Consider the following 10549-nt stretch of genomic DNA (forward strand, 5'->3'; position numbering starts at 1 on the left):
TTCATTTTCGATATATTTGAGTTTGAAATTACCTTCTTTTTAAAAAAGAAGTTTTTTGGAGAAAGCGGAACGGGGTTAATCGTTTTTTTTTATCAAGGGATCGATCTGAACCGTTGATTTGTTAAATGGGCTGCGTGTCAAGCACATCATCACATGAGAGGATCACGTGAGGAGTCTCGCATGAGAGAATCAGACTCAACATTGAACGGTTCACATCAGATATTTTAGTCGGGTAAGACCCCGGAATTCACGCACGTGCTATAGTGCATAGCTGCACTACACCCATGTAGTGCGCCATCCGAGCCGTTTATCTTGCAATCAATAATCCAGATTTTATCTCAACAATGAATGGATCAGCCGAGATGAAATATGGACCATTGATTGTTGAGATGAACTATTCAAATGCCACACTACGGTAATGCAGTTGTGCACCACAAGAAACCTAGTCCTCCACATAGATTGCAGAGCACGCGGCCATCGGGTAACACCAACTCCATTTCCGTTCCGTACCCAGAAAAGGAAAAAAAAAAAAAGGAAATTAATTTCTACACTTCCTAATTGATGCACTCATTTTTTTGTCTTTTAGTGGGTGAATTTACTGAATAGTCTCTGAGATTTGTAGAAAGTGTATGCATGCAAGAGCTGTTTCGTAAATTCATTTACTAAAAGACGAAAACAGAGTGTTTACACCAATTAGGAGAGTGTAAAAATTAAGGGTAATTGATAATGCCAAAATTATTTTTATTGGTGCCAAAATTCTAATGTATAAAAGTCTTGTACATATGCACATGGTACAAGCTACACTAGAGTTTTGGCACTAACAAAAACAGTATTGGCATTATCATTTCCTAAAATTAATTTTCAAAAGAAAAACAAGGCTGCTGATTTTTCACTCCCTTTTTTGTTAACGCCTCTTTTCTGCAAGTGTATTTTTGTACCAAAAAATATATTTGCAGAAAAGTAACGTTAATAAAAAAAAAAGGTAAAAAAATCATTTCCCAAAAACAAACAAATGCTCTAATTTTCCTTCTCTTTTTTGTCAACGGATTCGGACCGACAAAATTGGCCACCGGACAACTTTTGTTTCTTTATTTGTCGTTGCCTACCAATCAAGCTTTCCCTTGCGGATCAAAAAAATACAGTATACTCCAAAAAATCAAGCTTTCCCTTTTCTCTGCTATCAAGCTGGAGTTCAAAATTGCTCCTCTCTCTCTCTCTCTCTCTCTCTCTCACTCTCTCATCCGAAGCAGCAACAGCTTGTTGGTTTTAGAATAGGGAAAGCTTCTTTGTGACGCCCGACAATTGTATTGTTCGAAATCTTCGATTGTCTTCGGGCGAATGAAAAGAATTAACTGAAGCAGACATAGAAACAGACCTATACATACATACATACAGAGAGAGAGAGAGAGAGAGAGAGAGAGAGAGAGAGAGAGAGAGGATGGGGGTGAGGAAGGTTGGGAAGTACGAAGTGGGGAGGACGATCGGGGAAGGTACGTTTGCAAAGGTGAAGTTCGCTCAGAACACAGAGACTGGGGAGAGTGTGGCCATGAAAGTTCTCGATCGCAGCACCATCGTTAAGCACAAGATGGTCGACCAGGTTTCTCCTCTCTCTCTCTCTCTCTCTCTCTCTCGCTCTTAAATTTACCCGTCATCTATTAATTGTCTATTAGGCGAAAGTTTGAAATTACTTATTTGGATTATGTATACTTTCCGCGATTGATTAAACAAATTGGCTGTTTTTATTTTTTGGAGCGTGCTAATTGAGTAAGGCCCAGCTGATCTAATTTCTTCAAACGCTTGATAATCAAGATACACATATGCACACACACACACACAAAAGGAAATATATACAACGCATACGTATGCTGTGCTTATAAGCTTCTCTTGTCGTAGGAGTAAATATTTTTTTGTGTCTTAAGAAGTTTGAAGAGGTAGATTGATTGAGTGGCGTAGAATTTACGAGCAGTGGGGGCACAATGAAAACACAACCTCTAGAGAGAAAAAAAAATGGTATAGTAAGCAAAAAATGTGACAATATGAAGTTTCTTCATTGGAAACGCTGGCATAAGTAACATATTCATCGATCAGCCACAAAGTTACTCATAACTGTTTCCATGAGATATACTAACAAAACTACCATAGCCATCAACTAACATAAACCTTGAAAGTGCCATAGTTTTCCTAGAAAGGCAAAGGGAGAGAAACAAAAAGAGAAAGGAGTGAAGAATGAAGATTGAAGCCGTACCAGTTGCTAGAGATTTAAATGCCAGCCAAGCACCAGCAAGGGCATCTGGTGAAGCGACGATGGTAGATGGTCGGAGCCTAGTCAAGGGTTTCACGTTTCAAGGTTTCGTGTGTGGGATGTGTAGAACCAAAGAGGCAAAACATTTAGCTTAGGTGTACAGTAAAAACTGATGGTTAATTCTTTTAGGTATATTAGAAAATTAAAATCTGCAGTGGGGGCACAAGCTGAATCTGCCACTGCCTAGATTGCTAGGGTTTGATGGAACTTGGAGCCTGCACCAGAGTATCAGCAGAATATACTAAAGCTTGCATCATCTTCTTGTGCTTTCTCTAAGATTGACGATGAGGTGCCATTAATGTCTCTTGCAGTGATAGGATGTAAAAATCAGCGTTTGTGATTCACATCGTGTTTTAAGTTTTTAAGAAGCGATTTCAACGTTGCGAATAAAGATGCTGGCAAGCTTGGGATTCAACAGTATATGGTACAAACACAAACTTCCAGGCATAATGGAGTGTTGACCTTCATTTGTAGAGCATTCAATGCACTAGTAGAGATAGCAATAGCAACAACAACAATACTAGTTGGAGTAAAAGCAGTGTGGTAAAGTGGTGGTGGCAGTAGTAGTAGTAGTAGTAGTAGAAGTAGTACATAATGTGTAGAAAATTTTCATGCAGGCTAATTATTCTTGATAACAGATTGATATTTTAAGGACTTGACTTCAGTGGTTTCTATAAACCCCGGTTCTACCTTCACCTTTTTAAGGTGAACCTATTGTAATTTGGGAGTTTATTTAATTTAGTTAGTGAAGAGTTAAAAATAACTGAAGCATATGGGACTTGCGAGTTCAAGTTTAGGATTGCAACTTGTGAGTTCATGTTTAGGTTCTCTTCCTCTACAAAGGCATGTTGAGTGGGGGTTTTCTCATTAAAGATTTTCCCCTCTCTCCCCCTCTCATTTCTCATTTATGAAGTGCCTATGTGGAGACCTGTATGCCAATTTTCAGTTTCCATACGATAGTGAACCCTTGATGATTGTCTTCTCTCTTTTTTCCTTTTCCAACTTGCAGATAAAAAGGGAGATATCTATAATGAAGCTTGTCAGACATCCAAATGTTGTTCGTCTGCATGAGGTATGGGCTTAATATATAAAGACTAAAGCTTTTTAGAAATGGAAAATTAAGTTTCGGAAGCCACTTTCTGGCTCCACGAGATTGGGTAGCATCTATCTTTAATGACATGTTCTCCTACTAATGTAGAACATTGTTTGGCTAGGTTCTGGCGAGTCGCACGAAGATCTACATAATCTTGGAATTTATAACAGGTGGTGAACTGTTTGATAAAATAGTAAGTTTCTAATTCGACGCAGCAAGGTAGACCAGATATTTTCATTTTCTGTTTTCGAGCACACAACAAAATGGTAACATTCGTAGGTTCACCGTGGACGACTCAGTGAAGCTGAAGCCAGGAAATATTTCCAACAACTTATCGATGGTGTGGACTATTGCCACAACAAGGGAGTCTACCATAGAGATTTGAAGGTGTTCCTTGTCTTCCATTTGGAATGCTATTGTGCTATACGACTGTTTCCTTACCTTCTTAACATGGTTTTCTTTTGTACAGCCGGAAAATCTTTTACTAGATTCTCAGGGAAATCTAAAAATTTCAGATTTTGGGCTTAGTGCGTTGCCTGGAGATGTAAGATACTTGATCATGTCTCATGGATTCTCTATTTTAATTCAAGTGGCAGTATATAAATGTTGTTACTTGGTGGTCATTGTGCTTAGGGAGTCAGCCTCCTTCGAACGACTTGTGGCACTCCTAATTATGTTGCGCCAGAGGTGATTGCAAGTATTTATTTGTCTAATTGTGTTATTTACATGGTAGATGTTTGATGTCTACTCATTTATAATTTGGCTGCTGTTTTGATTTACTATTTCTGCTTTAGGTACTGAGTCACAAGGGTTATGATGGTGCTGTGGCTGATGTTTGGTCTTGTGGGGTCATCCTGTATGTTCTGATGGCTGGATATCTCCCATTTGATGAACTTGATCTCACTACGTTGTATAGTAAGGCATGTAGTTAATTTTCTGGGAAAAGACTTGCCCATTGGATTTTAAGGGTGTATTCTGTCTATTTACTTGATCTTCTTAATAAGAGGAAGGTTCGAATAAAGCCATTGTCGATGTTAGTAGCCTTTTGAAATGCTGTTCAGGTTTGTCATGGATCTGCCTCGTGCCTCCTCTAGTTGGCAGTATTAGAGTGTGGTTAAGTCATAATGATATTCTATCTTACCATCCAAGCCCATGTCCTCTGTGGCTTTCTGTATTTTTTTCATTCGGCGTCCTTAATGTGACTAAATCACCACTACTTGCTGGTGCAATAATTGGCCCATCTTGTGTATGTCTATATCTTCTCAAAAAGACTTTCCCTTGTTTTGTTCTCAATTGGCATTGCTTGTAACTTATACAATTGCTTTCATTTTTTACGCAACCTTTTCTTTTTATACATCTCATCCATCTCAACATTCTCTTGAACTGTGCTCATTTTTTTGGCATGTGTTTTTTAGTACCCAAACATTTTCAATCATACTTAAGTAGGAAATGAGAATGTCGGTGCTACAATATTGGGATTTACCTACAAAAAAGAATGCCAAAGTTGGAACAAGGTTGGGTGTCCTGTTCACTCTGTATTTTGTGATTGTGGTACTCATCTATGTTTTATTAATACGGTGTATTTTTGTTTGTATGATGCTCATCTTAATTTTGACCTGAATCTGTTTTCTTCAGGTAGGAAACGCAGAATATTCTTGTCCGTCGTGGTTTCCAGTAGGAGCAAAATCTTTAATACAACGAATTTTGGATCCAAATCCTGAAACTGTAAGTACATTTGTTTGACAAACATCTGTCAATGGATTCATTTTGCGCACTGTTCTTGCTGCTCTTCTGAGTATTACAGCAGACTTAATATTGTGTTTTTCTATACTCTATATAGCTGAGGCACTACACTCAGCACCTCTATTATGAAAGGCCTTGAAACAAGCATATCACGTGTTGAAAATGCTTCTTATATAATATCATTTTACTTCCACGACCTAGATGTATCACATTTCTCAAAGAAGCTTCCATGACCTAGATGTATCACATTTCCCGAAGAAGTGATTTGATTGATGGGATTTGGTATGATATTTATAAGCTCGATGGTGTAGAGATTTGCGTATCCTGTTAAGAAAAAGAGATGAGGTGAATGCAAAATAGCTTCAAAGAGTTCCCAAAAACTGTTTTACCTCATTCAGGCTCGCAAATGACCTTTGATCCACAAAGAACTTATTATTGGACTACAACATTCAAGATATAGAGAATAACACCTAGTACATATTACCCATAGGTGGCATAGAGTTATAAGCAGTTCCTTATTTGGCTTGGGACTAACAAGAATGGTGGGTCAAGAAACATCCATCTCGTATATTTGATACCCGTGTAACAGCAGAATGCTGTTGAAGTAAATAACTCCTACAAATTAGGAGGTGTTGAAAACAAACAAATTGTTGAATTATCATCACTTCTATCTTGTACAAATACATTTGAATTTTGATGTTAAGAAAAAATCTATTGCACGAAGGTTGGCATGGGATTTCTTGTAAAAAATTAAGCCATTCATATTAGAAGCTAGAATGTTTCTGCAAGCTGGAAAAAAATTGCTTATAAGTGCGAAAAAGATTTTGTTTTAGCTTTAGGTCTTGCCCTCAGTTCAAACTTCCATATTGTAGGCTGTCATCGAGATCCCTGTGGTGAATTTTAATTGTCAGTCTACATATCAATAAAATTGCTGCTTTATGAGACTATAGGTATCAATACTGAACTTCATGATTGGTAGTTGACAATAATTCCCTTGTAAATCCGCCGCTTTAGTCCAGTTAGCCATTTCTCCCGATTGACAAAAGCATTGAATAGACTGGGTATTTGCGTTATCAATATCTCAAATCAATGATGTGTTCTGGAAATTTGATTTAAGTATCTTGTCGATGCCAAATAGGTTGCAGCGTTGACCCATTGGCCATCTAACCGTCCCTCATTACTGGAGCTTTCTGATTTGGATGATCCCCTTTTGATGGCTTGATGAAGCTACCAATGATGCTTAAGCGCTGTAGTTTTCATTTCACTGTATTGTTTCGCCATGAATGTGTTATCTGTTGGCACTCATTCATGCTCCTCATCAAATTGCTAACATGAACAATATTTATGACAGAAGTTTGGACTTAGGATTATACATATCTTCTTTTGGAAGCTGTGATATCCTGAGGTATCCTTGCCATGGATGACCTCATATTTTAACCACATGAACCTAACTGGTCATCATTGATGTTCCTTCCTTCACCTTCGTTCCATGTTTCTTAGACTTCAATCATGCGCATTGGATTCTATGGCTCAAATATAGTTGCTTTGAATGTGGTTTTCAATGAAAGCTTTTACTCTCTCCTTTCTGCAGCGTATTCGAATTGAAGAGATTAGGAATGATGAATGGTTTAAAAGGGGTTATGTTCCTGCCAAACTTATTGAATACGAAGATGTTAACCTGGATGATGTTGATGCTGTTTTTGATGATCCTGAGGTCCGTATCACTTGTTCTTTTTCTGCTTCTTTTTCATCTCAATTGCAAGAGCTAAGAAATGAAAGGTTTCCACAGTTTGGGACTTTACACATAATTGGTGGCAGCAGTAATTTGCATTTTGCTCCTAGCAAAGACTCTTCCTACTCTTGGTTGCTTTTGCTCTGAATCAACAAATTGCCTGATTAGTGATTAGGGTGCTGATTTTTCTCCACCCAAGGCTTCTCTTCAGAGTTCAATACTTCTGATCAATGCTCAAAACATGGATTGCAGGATATAATTCTTTCACTATTAACAGCTTTAATGACCACCCGGCACCCACAACACTTCACATCACTAAGTTAGAGCTTTGACAATACAGATGGAGTTCTTACATTTAGATGTGCATGTGCCTTCAGAGAAATAACCTGTTTGCATGCATAGTGTTGCAGCTCTTTTGAGTATTCTACAGAAATGTTTACATCATCACTTTTGATCTTTCTCACCTTTAGGTTGGTTGTTTAGGTTTGCATACTATAGATGGAAAATTCAATGAGGTTTGTGAGTTTGTGCCAACTGTTATTAGATGGAGGAAGTTTCACTCATTTCTTCTGCTATAACCTTTTGGGTATTTGGACGTTCCTTCTGAAAATTGGTGTCCCAGCTGATTATTAAGGGAGGGTCTCTATCATTGAAAACTAGTAGGATCAATGTTAGGTTTCTGCTAGTAGTTTCTTGGTATTTGTTAGTGGTTCGCCTCACATTTACGACTCCTTAATGTCCTTTTGTAGGAAGACCGGGTCGATGAGCAGTACACAAATGCAGATTTGGGTCCTCTGACTCTTAATGCATTCGACCTAATTATCCTTTCTCAAGGGTTAAATCTTTCATCGCTGTTTGACCGTCGGCAGGTAGGAGTTTGTTACTTTTAGTGAAGCAATCTCACCCTTAACTTCTATTCATGTCCAAAGTTGTTTGTTGTTTTCCCTATTGTATTCCTTGCTGCTGTCAGCTGCTGATATGTTTTCAAACTTGCCAACTCTTGGTAATGATGTTGATGTCTCACCTCACTTGTATCACATTTTTTTTCCAGGAAGTTAAATTCATTAAAAGCACAACCAATTACAGTTTTTTTTATAACCCATCAAAACAAAACACAACTGTCCTCAGCGACAATAGACACCTGACACCAAAAAATTACAAGCAATCACATTCCCACCCAGGGCCTTCAGAGGAAACAAAAACAGGAGATAAGAACATGTGAATTAGAAACAACAAAAACAGAGGACTTAGGCCATGCAACAGCTCACTACATCTCTAAAAAAAATTTAGAAGAGGCATGCCATTTCAAGCAGAGCAACCGAGTACCATCAGACTTCTGCACATTCCTCCAAGAGCTCATACAGGCCGTAATGTCTGTTTTTACCTTTGCAACCACCCCTTGCACATCATTAGCCTTATGTTTAAAAATTCTAAAATGTTGATTCTCTCCTTGAGTGGTATAGAGTAGCTGCAAAAAGAGAGCTTCAACACTATGTCTTGTAAGCTTTTACCACCTCTGTGCAGTCTAACCCAGTCAAGCAAACTAGCCATTGTTGAGAAGAAAAGAGACAAGCAAAGAAGAGATGAGCATGAGTTCCTGTACTGGAGTTAAACAGCAGACGTGCTATCTGCAATCACACCCATCTTTATAATCTGTCCTTTCTAGATAATCTTCCATGAACGATTAACCGTTGTATTAAAGACTATCTTGGAACATGGTGAGGAAACCATACGACAGAGTACTAAGATATGTCAGAACCTCTATTTCGTGACCCTTCCCAAGCAGATTATTGGAGAATTGGCCAGTGCTTGACTTAGTCCAAACAACATAGTCTTCACTGTTGTCAGTAGGCACAAGAGAATCTGGGGTATTCGTGATGATTTTTCCAATAACATTGCACACTCTTGAGCCCAAAGTTCATTTCATATGACTCGTTTCGTATCTCCTATTTCTCATGATATGATTTGATCACCCTTGGTTTATAAGTTTCTTCCCCTCCCTGACAGGACTCTGTGAAGCATCAAACCCGCTTTGTTTCACAGAAACCGGCTAAAATGGTTTTGTCAAGTATGGAAGTTGTTGCACAATCAATGGGTTTCAAGACACATATCCGTAACTATAAGGTAAGATAGACCACTTTTGAGGTTTCTACTGTCATCTCAATTCATAGTTTGGCAAAAGTTTGACCAAATTTATGCTAATTGCCTCCTATTTTTAGATGAGGGTGGAAGGCCTTTCAGCAAATAAGACTTCACACTTTTCAGTAATTTTGGAAGTAAGTTGGCTACCCTCAACCTCTAGAATGGTTTTTTTTTTGAAGCATTTAAAGTTACTAATTCGCGCCTTAATTACAAACCAGGTATTTCAAGTTGCTCCTACATACTTCATGGTTGACATTCAAAAAGCAGCTGGAGATGCTAGTGAATACCATAAGGCCAGTTGCTCATTTTTTGTAGTTCCTAGATGCGTTTCAATGCCAAAACAGGACGTTTCATACAAAACTTGTTTTCATATTTTTGTAGCTTGACCTTCTTGCTTGACATCATTGCTGTGATATATTCCGCCCGCCCTTCATGATTTGTTGTTGTTCTTCTTCTTCTGTTTTTTTGGTTAAGGAAATATATGGTTACTTTGCTTTTTGAGACTCATATAATTGAGTCTCACTTTTTCCATGTTTCAGTTTTACAAGAACTTTTGTGACAATCTCGAGGACATTATTTGGAAGCCGTCTAATGAATTGGCCAAACCAAGGATTAGCAAGAGTAGGAGCAAAAGGCGTTAATTCAGTTCTCCGCATCACTAACAGGTAAGGCAACTTTCTGTTCTTACACAGGACGATCCATCTCGTTTCGATACTGCTCTCAATTGGGGTTACCTTACCCAATTGGCCGCAATCTCCACCCTCTTGACAAACAAAACAAAAAACAGTTCCCACTTTTTTTTATGAATACTGAGTGTTGCAGAAATCCCTTTTAAGTGGAGTTTTCACAAGTGTTACCGTTGTAATGTTATTTTGTAGTTTGAAATGTATGAGAGGACAAGATAAAAAAAAATAAAAATGTATGAGAGGACAATAATGTCATTCGACTTAGGTTAGTTGAAGTGAAGCTTTTATTATTATTTATTATAATTTTGTTTCTTCATCATCCGTATTCTGATCCTTGCTTTTCTTCTGGTGGGTCCAAGTTATGGGGCATTTTACAATGAAAGAATGAAGCTTTGGGATGAAATATTAAGGATGTTCCATTGGCATGCTAGTAAGCTCTGATACCGAATGCCTCATCGTATATTTTGAACGACTACACCTGCTTCATTGCACCAAGCTTGCGCACGAGAAAGGCACTCCCAATCGCCTTTTTGATGTCCTTCTCGTGAAGGAACCAAGCTCACAAGCATGCACAAAAGGAGGGCTCGCGGGTAGTGTATACTACCCGTAGCAAATAATGCCTCTCATGTGATAATAGACAAGTTGCTCAATCACGTACTAGTATATGGCGGACACCCAACCAAACTAAAAAGTTGGTAGAGTTTACCTTACATAACTTGAATAGTGGAGGAGCTAGGATTTGGAAGCGGGAGTGCACCGTTCAACGGGAATCTATTTATGTTGGGCGAAAAAATGTGAACAATAAAGTTTAAGTGTAATCACATAATTAATTGGACTTTGTGGTTATCTTT

The 10549-nt window shown here is 38.2% G+C and overlaps 1 protein-coding gene across 1 annotated transcript; it reads left to right on the forward strand.

Annotated features, from left to right (window-relative positions):
• Positions 1-1124: 1124 nt before the first annotated feature.
• On the forward strand, positions 1125-10020 carry LOC131330524 (CBL-interacting serine/threonine-protein kinase 8). Its single transcript, XM_058364141.1, is given in 13 exon segments — positions 1125-1597; positions 3312-3374; positions 3517-3588; positions 3675-3782; positions 3865-3939; positions 4029-4082; positions 4190-4319; positions 5035-5120; positions 6730-6852; positions 7620-7739; positions 8878-8994; positions 9090-9146; positions 9231-10020. Coding segments are annotated over 13 exon segments (1332 nt in total). The 5' UTR covers positions 1125-1438; the 3' UTR covers positions 9399-10020.
• The last annotated feature ends 529 nt before the right edge of the window (positions 10021-10549 follow it).

Source organism: Rhododendron vialii, chromosome 6a (assembly GCF_030253575.1).
Source record: "Rhododendron vialii isolate Sample 1 chromosome 6a, ASM3025357v1".
NCBI classification, from domain to species: Eukaryota; Viridiplantae; Streptophyta; class Magnoliopsida; order Ericales; family Ericaceae; genus Rhododendron; species Rhododendron vialii.